This window comes from Echeneis naucrates, chromosome 24 (genome assembly GCF_900963305.1).
Source record: "Echeneis naucrates chromosome 24, fEcheNa1.1, whole genome shotgun sequence".
NCBI classification, from domain to species: domain Eukaryota; kingdom Metazoa; phylum Chordata; class Actinopteri; order Carangiformes; family Echeneidae; genus Echeneis; species Echeneis naucrates.
The window spans coordinates 6,418,046-6,433,131 of NC_042534.1; the positions used below are offsets into that span (position 1 = coordinate 6,418,046).

The window sequence follows — 15,086 nt, forward strand, 5'->3', positions numbered from 1 at the left end:
CAATCCACCGTGACCACTTCCACCCCGGCGATCAAAGTGAAAAAAAACCTGCTTTAAAATGTTTACTGAGGCATAAATATAAAAGCACACTTCAAATGTTAAATGAGTACAAAGAAACTGTATCACAGTCGCCCTAGCATGTGGGCTGTTTATTGCTTATTTTAAGCCACCTGTGGCCTTGCACTTCACAGTTGAAAATTTTATAATAGGCAGTCACACGGCTGCAAGAGAAAAACCTCAGCATCACTTCATCCCTCTGACTGAACACTTGGGAGGGGAAAAATGCATTTGTCCCCTAGAAATAGTGAATGAGAGCACATAAAAAAGTCACTACAAGTACCTTGAAAGCTTTTTTTTTTTTTTTTTTTTTACAGTTTGTTACACAATAGATGTTTAAAGACACTGCCTGAGACATACATTTTTTTTGTCTTCCAAACATAATTTAAAATCCAAAGACATTTCAGCAAATACATGGTCAACATGTAAATAAAACATCAAACACAGTTTTGCCAGGTTGACATACTAGCCCTGCTCAAAGCAATGTCAGTCAACACATTTATACAAAAAATACAATTTAGAATTCTCTGAGGGGACTCTGATATTTTATTTTTTATTTTTTTTAGGAATAACAAAAAATTCACAGCAATAAATACATCATATAGATGATACTTGTGCTTTTAAGAAGCCAACAAAGCTCTGGCTTACACTGAGATGGTTAATAATACAAGGCCAGATACTCCTGCCCCCTTTTAATCTAAGATTAACTTCTTTATTCACTTAAATGCTGACAACTGGTCGGCAGCAGTATCAGCATGTAATACAGAAATTGTCAGCTGTCTGAGTTCGTAATGATGTTTGTTGATATAACTCATGGCTACTTCCTTAAATGTTATTACAATGACCAGTGGTCATTTTGTTGCACAGTATGAGCCTTGACTTTACCTGTTGCCAAGAGAACGGAAAAAAAAGTTTGTGTAACGTCAGGCAGGAGGTGTGTCTGACCGCCACACATCATGAATTTGATAATCTTCTGCTGAAGGCTTCACCATTGTGTGTGGGCACAGCAATGCTTTTTAAAAAATAGCTTATGATTTGAGTAGAGTGCAGGCTAGCTTAGCATTCTCCCCAATTTTATTTTATGTTTTTGCATATACTATGCCCACAGTGTACTACATATATAGGCATACAAGGTTGAATTTCATCCTACAACACTAGGAAGATGAAAAAGCAGCCTTTCAAAAAGCTGGTGGTACTCCTCTGATGTTGGATAAGTTGCTGTTACTCTTTCCCTGATTGTGTCACGAGAAAGCTAGAAGCTATCGTCCTCATCTCTTTGGGACATTATGAGCTGCCTCCTTGGACCTGTGAGATGAGGGACACTGGCTGGAGAGTCCAGCACTCCAGAGTCCAATTTAGGAGTGGAAGTGCAACGTGGTCCGACCCAGCCCATGAGCCCACGGACGTCTCTGTGAAGAACTGGATCACTTGGGATGGAGTTGAGGCGAACCCCTTGTTCCAGACCCCCTGTGTCCCTGTCCAAGCGGGGGTTACTGGCGCTGCTGGGAGACTGAGGGTCAGCGCTGTAATACAGCGTTGAACTAGACTCTGTGGGGCAGAAATATGGCTCCGGGCTGTCTCCAAACATAGACTTGCCCTCTGGTGAGCTGCGTTTGAAATCTGATGTGGGTGACTCCAGCGGGCTCTCCATCTCCAGACTGTCATCCTCTTCTTCAGGTCGTTCAGTCGACGAGGGTTCGCTCACACTCTGGAACTCATCTTTACAGTCAGAGAGTGGAGCCAGGCCTTTCCCCTGAGACTCAGAGGTGGAGACAGCCTCACCACTGGCTCCTGCTGTGATGGTGATGCCATCATTACTCTTAAACTCTAGGTTGTACTCATCCATATCCAGTATCGCTGCTGCTCCGCCAGCACCGTAGGCTCTGTTGATCTTACCCAGGTCTCCTGTTTTAAGCGCTAAACGGATTAAAAGCCAATGGTGGTGATAGCAAGGACAGGAGGTGTTAGGCCGGCCTCCGCAGATTCCTGGGTGCTCCAGCAGAGTGCCAGCCACACCTGAGAGGGAGAAACTGCCATGGTTTTGAAAGGAGTGAGCTGGCAGGCTCTTGTCTCCGAGAGAGAAAGACGACTCCCCCTGCTCTATACATGTGCTTCCCATGTGGTTGTGGTTTGTGCCTTGGGAGATCTCTGTTGACTTGGGATGGAGGAACCGGTAGTACAGTACAAGGGAGGTAGAACCTGGTAAACAAAGGATCAGGAAATAGACGATGTTAATAAATTCCACTATGTCAATTACGAGCAATAGTTCACATGACAATAGATGGCTGCAGGAGAGATTACTGGCTTCCCGTAAATGAAATTCTGGTTTTGGGTATGGACTTCACATACAAATACAGAAACTAGATATGCAAACCAGAATTTGACCTTCTCGTTTCACTCCTTTCTTTGCTCTCTCTAGTTCCCACTGTCACCTGGTTTAATGCCGTTTTTATGACTTTATCCTTATTATGAATAACTTGGACAGTAAAACTACACATTACCAATTCAGTTTGTACTATTGCTATTCTTTAATTAATAAGAATCTCTTAAAGGTCTCGCTATTTGTAATATGATAAAGATAGTTGTGTTCTTCTACTTATAATTACTTTCAACCTATTTGAGTCACCATTTAGATAATATTACTCACATACCACAGAAACCATTTCTATGCTCGTCTGATTGCAAGCAATGACTATCAAATCTGAAACCAATCCTTCCTAAAATGAAGGATGTGTCAAAAAAAGATAGAGACTCACCGAGGAGAAAGCTACACAGGACAGTAGTGGGGAGGGTCATGCTGTCCCATGATGCTTCGCTAAGGAAGTCGGAGGCGGCCAGCAACAGAGTGGCATTCTCAATGAGCATGAACTGAGAGAGACAGGGACACACTATCAGTCATCTACAGACAGTTTTACATGTGTATGTCTATGGCAAAAAAAAAAAAAAAAAAAGAGGAACAGTAGTTTTGAAGGTATGTCATACTGCATAAAAGCTGCCCATGCGGAAACGTGAGGGTCCATCTTTGACATTGAGGAAGAGGAAGACATGGACAAGCCCCATGATGCCGTTAAAGGCACGCCAACACCATGGGCCAGTGCAGATGTCGGGCTGCTGTGATACCAGCCAGAAAGAGGCTGTGAGCCAGTGGAAACCTGGAGGTCAACATAAAAATAGACTTGAAGGTACACAAGTGCAACGGAGGATCTAAAATACAGTATATCAGGCTGATGCAGGGAAGCAACTGAGAAATTTGATCGAGAGGACACGCTGAATCATGCTGAGGGTGATTACATCACTCATTTGCCTTGTTTCTCTTTTCAAATGGTGTCAGGTGAAAGTGTTGGTGGCTGCTTACCTGCTACTCCACAGACCCACCAGTTAAAGACCCTGGCAAAGAACATGAGGCAAGTCACCCTGGCACCCAGCATGCCTGCCCTCCACACCAGCTGGCACAGCAAGGCTGCTGGAGGCATGGCCAGGTGGCCCGGTCGGATCAGACAGCAGGCTCTGCTGTACAGCACCAGGGCCCAGGAAATAGACAGCACACACAGGCCGCAGCAATAAGCCACTGTAGTCAAAAATAGAGGGAGATAGTGAGTTAAAAAAAAATGAAAATCACAAATTCCCATTATGAAATTGTACAAATTATACACCAAAAACATCACTTAAGTCAAGAAAAGCGAATGAAGGTTTACCTGGCGACATGATGCCAACGTCGGTGGACACCACAACATACGCCTGCAGCAGGCTCTGGGGCAATGTGAGGATAAGGGCCTCCATCAGCCAAAGGGCAGCAACATCTGCCTGCTGCATGACAGCTGCTCCGAGCTCAGCCACCGAGTCCTGCATGCGCAACACAGACCTCATACAATCCCATAACCTGCCATGAGAGGGGGCCAGAAACAGACGCCAAAGACATGCCGAGTGATAAGTAACCTCCAGGTGAAGGCTCCAGTGACGGCATGATGCAGTATGAAGGTGCTTTTTCTGTGCAGCTGAGACTGAAGTATGACACTAATTGTTCTTAGAGCTCAGGACACAAAACAGCTTTTATTGATTGTTTGATTGTTTGATTAATAATTGTTTCTAGGACAAAACTGCAATACACCCTGAAGTTGCTACATCTGTGATTCAAGTTATATTTTGTCGATAACCTTGAGTATGAAAGAACTCACCTCTTGAAGATGCCCAAGTGCAGTATGTGTATTACAGACAGGTAGCATCGCCTGTCATCGCCGTCGTCATAGTACCATTTCACACTGAGCAGCTGAACTGCCGTCCCCGGTAGAAAGAGGCCGAGAGTGAGGCCCGCCCACTGCGTCTCCTCATTCCAGAGGTAAAACCCTATACAGTAGATGACTAATACACGTGCACACGTATACACAATAGAGGACAGACAGAAATAGTCTTATTAATCATGAAGTCATGCAGTTTTGGAAACAGTACATAAAGCTCAGCATACGTGTCAAGATCTCTTGAGAGCTGCAGAGACAAGCAGCAGAGTCCTTGAGAAATTATAGAGCACACACGCCTTGCTCCAGTGGACTGTTCTTTAATTTACGAGGGAGCTGTTCTATTAAAGTGACCAAGAAAGCAGAGCGATAAGAGACGTATTGCAGAACACTAGTCCAGAAAGTGCATCATTATACTGATCATATCACCAAAAACTCTGGTGCAGCACTACGGCTTCTCTTTTCCCATCTGCTGGAAATCGTACAGCATATCTGCTAAAAGTCAAAGTCAAACACGACACAGATCCAGTCGCCTTGTCTCTCCTGTAGGGTGCCCTTGCCCCATTGATCTGCTTAGTCAGGGAATCATCAGTCTGTGCTGCAAGGTGCGTTGTTAACGTTGTTAATATTATAATAATTTTTAATTTAATAATAATATTTCCGGTTTTGGGGGGCTTAAAGTGCAATTCAATTGTAAATATAAATAAATATAAATATATATAAATAAATATAAATATAAAGCTCATTCTATTCTTCCGTATATAGAGGACAGGCCTTTACTGGTTGATGGATGGTTTGTATTAATGGTTAAATGTTAAATTACATTTTTGTGGCCCTGGAGGTCCTGGGGCCCCAGTTTGGCCAATCCTGCTTGGCTAACCTTTGCATTCTTATGTTTTTTTCTTGGTTTCCTAATTCCCAGTAAAGGCTGATAACACCGTCCCCGGTTCAGTTGTGTCTAACCTGAGCTCCGGCTGCTCTTTGAGGACCTCCAGCACAAAGCATCATGGCTGAGCAACAGCATTTTTCAATTCACTGTAGCCAACAAAAGAGCCCCACAGAACAAAATGATAATAATAATAAATATCCCTGCATGAGATTTTGTCATCGGCTCGTAGCTACATTGAGAGAAAGCTCCAGCAGCCCGGGGAGCCCCGGCGCTGGGAATTTTGCGCCCACTTACGAGCGCTCCGTTCGGCCACGATAACCAGCGCCGACGCGCCGAGCAGCGCCGCTTGGCACCAGGCGATCCAGCAGCCGCTGCGCCGAGCCGCCGACGGCATCCTGCGGGCGACCGCCCCGACGGCGTCCATCATGGCGCAGAGCGGAGGGAGAGCGAACGGCCCGGTGACACGAGCCGGGGCATCTTCCCTCACCCCCGGTTCATCCGCTCCTTTCTTCTGCCGGCCTGCCCTCCGTCAAATCCCTCTGACGTCACTGCGCGCTTTTTAAAGGGGCATCGAGCTCTCTCTCTCTCTCTCTCTCTCTCCACCTGGGCCACCCCTCCGCCCCATTAAACTCTATGTGTCAGATATCTCCTCTAGATGCCGATCTGGCCGGAGGTCCGGGTCAGACCTGCATTTGGGATCGGCTCCAGAGCAGCTGTCAGGCATCCTGAGATCCTGAGAGCGTGTCTTGCATGTTTCATGTGCTGTAAGTTGCCTCATCAGTGGACGCCCTCCTAACACTGAGCCACCTGATACCCTTTGGAGTTGTAATGTGAGGATCAGTGCACAGAAAGTCACTATCAGTTTATTCTCTTGCAGGACCTCAGTTATGGAAATTTTTGTGCTGTGTCTAGCCCGGTCTACACGCCCTGCACAAACATCTGAAGTTTCCTCTGTGTGATCCCCTCAGCTCACTGCTCACTTACACTTCATTCCTCTGCCAGAACAGCAGTCATCACTTTAATTGGTAAACACAAAGACAGGCACAAAGACAGCGATTCAGGCTTCGCACATTGAGGCCACAAAAAAACAAAAAGGAAAATCTTAGTTTATGTGTAAATCACATGTTTAGTTGTTTAATGAAGATGCTATTGAGATTTAAAAAAAAGCAAATTACAGAAAATGTCACAAATTTGTGTGTTTTTAAATTTTAGATTTATATTAGTAACAGAATAAATTAAAAAAGATTATACATTAAATTGATCAAGTCACAGTTCACAGGCCATGCTGGTAAAGTTTTGATTCTTCACAGACTATGGTCTCTGTAGAGTATAGGCTAGGCAACCCATGATGGAGATAAGGCTTTACTTCAAATAGGGCAGTAAGAGACAGCTGCTGATTTGACCTGTAAGGATTATATGGCTGGATTAGCAGGGCTGTCTTAGGACTCTGACATGCAGCTTGACTCCATCTTGATGCTGGTTGGATGCAGAGGTAGAGGACTGCCTTGATTTAATTGCAGATCAGAGCACTCCTTTGGTGATTTGCAGGTGCTTATCGTAGTCTCCCCTCCAGTGCCATCCTGAAGGCCCGAGGTGCGAGTTCCCATCTTATGTAGAAGGTCAATAACATTCCCCTTGTCCATCTCGGCCTCTGCAGCCATGGCCTCAAGCTGCTCTGCCGCCTCGCTCATGTCAAACCTCTCAATCTCAGAGTTAACACGATGTAGCTCCTCTGGTGAGTTTGTTTGGGAGGCGGAGGGGGAGAGAGGACAGAAGCCCTGGAGGTGCACCTGGAGGCTGCAGTAGTGGAGATAGGCACAAGGGCAGCGGGGACACCGATGGGGCCGTTCACCAGTGTGGAGGCGTTTGTGCAGCTTCAGGTGAACAAACTGAGTAAAACGTGCTGGGCAAAGCTTGCACTGGTAAGGCCGCTCACCTGAGTGTATCCTCTGGTGAGTTTTCAGGTTACTAGTGCTGCTGAATCGTTTATTGCAAACCTGTGCGAAAACAAAAACAAGGTAAATATTTTTAAGAGAACTTTTAGACTTTGTTGTCTCAGCCATGGTCAAATGAAAAACTGCGTCAAAAGCAAACTTGGAGGATAATATATCAACAAAGAATAAAATATCTATCACCCGGCAGGGAAACGTGTGTTTCCCAAATTGTTAAACTACCCCCTTAGCAGCTGGAGCCATACCTTGCATTCATATGGTTTCTCCCCTGTGTGAACCACGTAGTGTTTCTGCAGGTGGGCCAGCTGAGTGAAGTTCTTGTTGCAGGTTTGGCACCTGAAGGGACGCTCTCCGCTGTGTACTCGCAGATGAACCTGAGGACGCCGTGGCAGACATGAGTATTTATGTTGATTTTGATCAGCTAAAAAAAAAAAACAAAAAAAAAACAAACCCAAAAACATACTTGTGCTTTAATTTGATGAAAACAAATTAACCTTGAGGTTGGACAGCTGCCCAAAGACCTTCCCGCAGACGTTGCACTCATATCGGATCTTTCCATTCTGTCTGGTGAGGGGGTAAGACAGAGTTTTGTAGCCAATGATCTGCCCTCCTTGTTTAGTTTTCCTGAGGTCCATTGCCACCTTGTTGTTGCTCTGAGTGGCAGAGGTGGGTCTTGAAGGGATGCGGTCTGAAGATGCACCCATGCCCACCGGTGGCGAGCATCCTCCAGGTGCTAGGGAGGGCAATGCGACACGGAGTGAGGTGGCCACGGAAGAGCCACTAGATGTGGCAGGTACGGTGAGGTCCACGTGGATGTTGCTGCGACTGGAGTGTTTGAAATCTTTGAGGTCATCTGAGGGGTTCCTGAGGTAGTTGGTCCTGCTCGATGTGAGGTCTTTGTTTTCCTCGTGTTCACTGCTTGGTGACAGAGTGAGGTCTTGTTTGGTCCTGGATAGTGCAAGTGTCATGTCTTTGTTGTGTGTGTTGACGAGAGGATGGAGTAGTTGTGAATAGCCATCAAAAGGCAGTAAATGAGATGAGATTGCTACATGAGGTTTCAGTCGATCGCTGTAGAAAGAGTATGAATGAGATAGAATGCTATTAAGGCCAAGGGGGTAGTGGGGCAGATAATATGGATTGCGCCTGAGAGCAGGGTGAAGTTGATCAGGCACAGAGGGCTCTTGGTAAGGTTTGGCTGTAATGGGGCCTTGACTATGCTGAAAGTTGAAGTGCAAAATAGAGGAAGCAGGACAACTCAGAGGTGGCATTTTGGCAGCTGGAGGACTGCAAGATGGCAGAGGTGGCAATGGTGCATATTTGCTCCCGTGGATGGAGCCTGGGGAGGGATGGATTGGATAGACAACACGAGAACACAAAGGAAAAGCTGCGGAGAGATTGGTCTGAGACAAAGGTCTGTCCAGAGTTTTGGGGCAGGCAGTCCGGGATCTGGGTGGCTCGTCCCGGAGGATTTCTGAGACGCTGTGTCCTCGTTTCGCTGTTGTCTTCTCCTGAGCTTGACTCTGCTCTGTGACATAAAGTTTTAAAAACCACGTCAGAAACAGGTAGATTCATATTGAGATATACAGCAGACATCACAGTATCGTCATCAAACAACTTGATAAATACACCCACGACACAACACTGATGTGATCAGGCCCACATGTCTCTTGTTGAACTCGCAATCCATTTTCACTTTCCTAGTGTGGTCCAACCTGTTGCTTTATGCTTGAAAGATTAGATAATGTGTGTGGGTGTTTTATCAGGTGCTTGTGCCTGTCTGCCAGACTTCTTCCTGGCACACAATGAAATGGGACACCATAAGTGAAACAATAGGCACCTGATCAGGATATAGATAGCACAGAGGAGGAGGAGTTGGTGCATTCGAGAGCTGCCAGTCGTAAGTGTACTTTCAGTCAGGCAAAACTAGATACACATAAGATGAGAAACAACTTCACCTTTAAAAGTGACTGATGAACAAAAGATTTCCCTCTGGCATAGTTTGAAAAATGATTTAATGGAAAAAATCAACCCTTACGAGTCATAAATAGAGGAAGTAAAATGAGTATCCAAGAACATCTGACCTCCTTTCCAACACAATTAATATTAAATCGCATAAACACAGAGAGGAGCCCTTTATCTACTGGGCTCTCCCCACTGTTGACATCCCAGCCCCCAACCACCACCACCCCCCCACTCCTGAGAGGTTCAGCTCTCTGCAAACAAATAGCTGCCACTCAGTGAGTTATCAATCTGTCAGCAACTTGCCTTGTCAGGAAGTTCAAGTAGTCACTGGAGCGTTTCCTACCTCTCTTCCACCTTAAGAGCCAAATAAATAAGGGAGACTTGTGCCAGAATGCTGTCAGCACCTCACACAGCCTCTTGAGCGTGTGTGTGTGTGTGTGTGTGTGTGTTTGCGGGGGGGTTGGGGGTGAATGCATGCCAAGTGTTAGTTTGTGAATGAACTGCCAGCTGTGTTTCTATGAGGGGTTAAAAAGGGAAACTGAAACATTGCCTAAAGTCCTGAAATTGGTCTCATCTTACTCTGGCACTGTGGCTACACACCTGGAGACAGGTCCTCTCTGCTTTCAGGACTCTACTCTCTTCCTTTGTGCTCAGTTTTGACAAAAGGGACTATGGGTGTGGATAAGTAAGTTCTTAAACACCCACACAAAGGCCCTGTCAGTCGGTTGGCACTTTGCCTTACTCTGTGGCGACAATACACACCAGATCTGTCTCAAAGTGTGGGCTTAGTAATAGTTTCTGTTATCTACAGAAACACTCAGTCTTTACACCTTCTGACAAAGATCCTACTTCTAAATAGGCACTTACCAGCGCTGTCAATAGCCAGTTTGGCCAGTGGAGGGTAGTTACAGCGCTGGGCAAACTCAGGGCAGTACCACACCAGCAGCTCCTGGCCGACTTGTAGTGGTTTGATGGTGTAGAAGTAGATGTCCAAACCGCTCTGGCAAGCAACCAGATTCTGTTCCTCCACAGAACAGGCCGGGTTGACGTAGCGCATCCAGTTGCTGCGCTCCTCATTCAAACCGTCCAGGATGTGGTCTAAGCGTCCATCAGCGAAGACCTTTAGTTGTTGAGAGAGGAATGAGAGGGATGAGGACTAATTTGAGATGGCTTCATGGTGAAAAATCTAAATTGGTGACACAGCCCTGAATGTGAAATCATGATGTCAGAGGCTTTCTGATGCCTTTATGGTAAGTGCTGTGTGATCTTTCAGCTGAGATTGCTGCTGGTGCACAAGTCATCTAGTGTAACGAAAGCAACATTCAACACGAATTTCTCTATATGACTGGATTGTAGTATTGGGTGTCCATCACGCCCCCGACTTCTCTCACACATCTCTGTATTTGACTGATTGCTGACCTTTTAAAAAGCAACTCAGCTCATTTGAAGAGCTATCCCACCCTCCTCTTCGGTTCACAGAACTGCTCTTTATACTTTCTACTCTTTGAAGGTGCGTTGTCTCTTGAGTCATGGCTGTAATGTTAACACATTGTCTGTATTATGGCTGTGGCAAGTTTTGGTTAGAGTTGCATGATTTCAAGGTTGCTGACTCTAAACTGTAGAATTACACAGGCGCCTGTGTGCGTGTGTGTGTAATGGAAGATGCCCTGATGCTGCTGATTTGTAACATAACAGTTCTCAGGCTCAAAGCCACTTCCTTGCTTAGTCAGTGTGAGAGTTTGTGAGTCTGGAAGTGCGGACATGTATGGTGTGTTTACTGGCAGTGATACCACTGCCGAGAGAAGCGGAGATAGAGGAGAACCGCTGCGTCACTGAAACCAAACAGCTGTGTTTGTGACCTCAGTCAGACATGCACAGAGCTGGCAAACATTGCATGCATCGTAAAAACCATTCAATCACTTGACATTTAAAGGTACTCAAGCATCGGGAGATAGAATCATGCTCTCATGTTAGATACTGACCACAGCAGTTCACAACACAGCCACAGCAGCCCCTCTTAGACAGAGATACAGGATGTGAACCGTTTTTAGAGGGAAACAAATTTTATGTGCTTGAACATGAATCCAGAGACTCACATGAAGCCACTTACCCTCCAGAAGTACTTCCTGTTAGCGCCTGTCATCAATATTTCCTTAGTGTAGCTTTCTCCCACCATAGGGCCAAAGCGTGTCCCCTTAGGAATCTGCTCCTTACTGGTCACTCCAAGCACCTGTTGGACAAGGAGCGTGTGGAATCATCAAAAATGACAGAGTAGGTCACAAATTGGAGCTCTGTGCAAACAGAGCCAGATGCACGATGAGTTGAAAAACAGAATTAGAAGGATGAGATTCTGAGGAACACAGCCCTGCTTATCTGACGCGTCATCCCATAACCTGTTTCTTGGCAAATTAACAAAATCCATCAGGTTCATTCACTGGAAAATTGTGCTTCAGAATGACTGGAAATGAGGACTCAAGCAATTAGTTCCTGCTTCTTGTCAGAGCAAAACTTCCGCCGAGAAAATGAAAGTTTTGCCGGGTCGTGACCGAGTGTGTTCCAACCTTCCTGTGCTGAATATTTCATAAGCCAATCAATGGAGTTATCTCTAGTTTCTCAACCGTATTAAAATTTCACTACTACTCTTGTTCTGCTACCTGCAGGTGTGAAACTCACCCCTGCGTCTGAAGCCTCCAGGGTGGGGAGGAGAAGATAAGGTGTCATGGGCACACCCCAAACCATCAACTGCACCTTGAGCTCTGTGTTCAACACCCCCTAAAGCTATGCTAATGCAGTCTCTCTTTCATCTTAGAGCGACACTTGTGTAGCGTATGTAGATGGATCCGCCACTTCATACAGTTTAATCTGCTTCTTCGTCTCATATTGACTTTAGCTCAGGTCTCTCATGTCAGATCATAGAACGTGCTCTGTTCTTTGGTGTTAACCACACTCTAGACAGACGTTTGGTCAAGAAGTAATGAATGCTGGTATTCTGTTGCACTTCCTTTGATTTTGTCCAATAGCCACCTTTTTTTTCTGCACAAATAACCCAGACTTAATCTTGCATCGGCAATAGCATAAAGATTTCACACACTCTTTTATCACATTTACCACACAGGGCTCTCTCCTGGTGTCGTCCATATGGTGGACTCCCAGCACCTTAGTTTTACTTTATGGTGTAATTGGGTGTTTGGGACAAAGGGCTTGGAAATTTGAAGTAGCTACTAATCACAAAGACCTCAAGCAGCTTGCTGCTATTGTTCCTGCCTTTGCCTCAACACATACACCGCAGAGAGGAAAGGCTGAAATTAGACAACAACATGTCAAGTACTTCCCGCCGGAGGATGGATGAACGCATGGAAGGAAGCTGTAGTGACGCAAAGAGCCAACAGCAACACAAAACATAAAACACCTACAGCGCATGATTACATACATACCATTTTGTTTAGAGATATATGACGATTTGATCATTTTGCTTCCATTCAAAAGCATCCACGTACAAATCCACTTTCTACACTAAGAGAGAACGTACCTCTGCTGAGTTGTGGCAGTGTTTCAGGGCCAGATTTCTGGGTAAGGATCGCTCAGCTCGCGTGCCCCTGGGATTTTCAGACTCTTGGTCCAGAGGTTGGTCTTTCACAATGTAAGTGCACTTCTCCTCAAAGTCTGCCTCGCTCCATGATGTCATGTCTACGTCGTGCATGTCTGTCATAGTGGCAGTGAGGACCCCTGTGCCTTGCGGTGACCTTTCTGAGGTTAACATGGCTGTGGTGCAGTGAGAGGAGGGGGCCTGCAGACAAGATAGAAATATAAGGTAGAGAAATTTTTCATCAAATATCCATCCTTCCATCGTGCATAAATGTTAATTACGTTAAGACACCTGTTTTCGTCAGCCTCATATTGAATGTATATTGGCTCTGCTTGCACGATCCTGAATATAATGTGAATGCACTTTAATAAAACTGTGTAAGAATGTGTGTGGCATGTAGTAAGGACAAAAGGACGCGGAGCCAGTAGGTACAACAACAGGAAGGTGTGAGTACTAGTGAAAGTGAATAATAGGAAACCTGGGAGTTCCTACTTCAGATTTTGGACAGCGGAAACCTAGGATGGATAATGAGGGTATAAATACAAGTGTTATTCCTGGTTGTTCAGTTTCTAATTCAAATCAGCAAGCTGTAGTTTTAGCTCCATCTCTTAGACCACCTCTGCCAGCTACAATATATTTGGCGTCATGCACAAAGTGTTTAGCGGGTCCACCTTATGCTCTGGGCAGCACTAAACTGACACTGCAGCCCCTTTTTATGTCAAAATGTAAGGGAAAAATCCCAGACAATACAAACAACAGCTCAAGTATCAGGGGAAGTCAAGCTTTGAATAGAGCTAAAATTAGATCCATGAGAGTGATGTGTGACACAGAGGAGCAGCAACAAGTTGAGGATGTGAAGGAGGAGGAGAGGCGGCGTAGAATGTAATTTTCTCATGAATTGCTGCTACCGGACAAACAAACTTCAAAGCGGGACCTTCGTGCTCGCTGCCCCACTGACCCCACTGTCCCAGACATCCTCTGACTTTACAAATCACAAACCCCTGGACTATAAGGGAGGACCCTGTGCATGTCTGCCCCAGAGAAGGACCACTTTCACAAGGAAACCAGTGCTCCCAGTGAATTGAGCAGACTTCCTCTGGCCGACTGAGATCTGGCTCTCAGCCAGGTCTGAAGTGTCTTTTCTTTCTCTGTCTGTTTCTAACCGCCTCCCACACCTCTCCCTCTCAGTAAAGTTCTTGATGGGGTAACTGATTTCTGACAAAATCAGTGGTCTTACTGATAGGGTGGCGTGGTAGCATCGTGAAAGAGAGAATGATGGAAGAAGTCTGATTAAAAGACAATGCTCTGGAGATATGCAGTCTGAGAACTTCTTCCTTTTAAGGTTCATCAGTTTGTCTATGAGATAGCACTAGATAAGTCCTGTGCTTTGTAATATTTGGTGAGCACTCATGTGACTTATGTTTCCTCCTGAAGAGTGACTAAACATAAAAACCATAAATCCTGTAAAAGCTGCACAGTAATCAGACATACCATTTGTGCAATAACGTCTGATGTGCCACAATCAAATACGCCAATTTATTCTTTGGAGGGAAAAAAAGAAAAGAAATGCAAGTGGCAGTGCAAAGACATTAAATTTATGAACGTTTCACCCTATTTCTTTCTTCTTTTCTTTTTCTTTTAACCACAGCTGACTCGGAATGACTGTCTAAAGCACCGTAACTCACTCTGAAAGTATCGAAGCAAGTGACACAGCAGAAAATATATTCTGAAAATCAAGACATGAGTCAAAGATGCACAGCTGTGGCTTGCAGGACAACATGTAACAGGATGACTCTAGAAAGCACCGTTTAGCCTCAATGTGACATGACCCTTCACGGGACACTGTAAGTGCGGTAAAGAAATTCATAACCAGAAATTAAATTCACCTAAACCCAGTTTATCCTCTTAAATAATGATAAATGGTCCAGAATAATTAACACTTGTTCTATATGACTCTGTATCACTATCCATGAAATGGTTTTTGAAAGGATTTTGCATACTTACTGTGAAGCCTTGAGAGGAGCCACACATAAGGCAGGCTGTCTGTGCCCTCCTTGAAAAACTGGAGCGTCTGTGAGCGACCAGTTGTTTGCTGCCCTCTCTGTCTCTCAGCCTCTCACCCAACCTCAGTATCCTGTGTACCTGCTTGTCACTGACTGCGCAACTGAACCCTCGAGTGTGTGACTCTTTCTCTTGCGTCTTGCATGGGAGGAGGGTGTGTGTGTGTGTGTGTGTGTGTGTGTGTGTGTGTGTGTGTATGTGTGTGTCTTGGATAGAAATACACTCCCTTTTCCTCTTTATGCTCCCTCCCCCTGTCCTCCCCTTTGCCCCATGACTCCTCCTTGGAGAGTGTTTGTGTGAGCGTGTGTGTGTGTGTGTGTCACTCTTTTGCCCGAGGGTGTGAGGCT

General features: G+C 45.4%; 2 protein-coding genes across 2 annotated transcripts; both read right to left on the minus strand.

The window, feature by feature from the left end:
* Positions 1 to 442: 442 nt before the first annotated feature.
* On the minus strand, positions 443 to 5,680 carry xkr5a (XK related 5a). Its single transcript, XM_029496737.1, has 7 exons — positions 5,473 to 5,680; positions 4,233 to 4,416; positions 3,753 to 3,937; positions 3,413 to 3,625; positions 3,040 to 3,209; positions 2,814 to 2,925; positions 443 to 2,256 (listed from the first exon to the last, which is right to left on the minus strand). Exons 1-7 carry the CDS (start codon positions 5,603 to 5,605, stop codon positions 1,310 to 1,312), a joined length of 1,944 nt encoding a protein of 647 aa, XP_029352597.1. The 5' UTR covers positions 5,606 to 5,680; the 3' UTR covers positions 443 to 1,309.
* A 508-nt stretch (positions 5,681 to 6,188) lies between these two features.
* Positions 6,189 to 14,904, minus strand: prdm1c (PR domain containing 1c, with ZNF domain). Its single transcript, XM_029496368.1, has 7 exons — positions 14,683 to 14,904; positions 12,622 to 12,879; positions 11,203 to 11,322; positions 9,960 to 10,212; positions 7,625 to 8,655; positions 7,376 to 7,504; positions 6,189 to 7,175 (listed from the first exon to the last, which is right to left on the minus strand). Exons 1-7 carry the CDS (start codon positions 14,707 to 14,709, stop codon positions 6,618 to 6,620), a joined length of 2,376 nt encoding a protein of 791 aa, XP_029352228.1. The 5' UTR covers positions 14,710 to 14,904; the 3' UTR covers positions 6,189 to 6,617.
* Between the last annotated feature and the right edge of the window lie 182 nt (positions 14,905 to 15,086).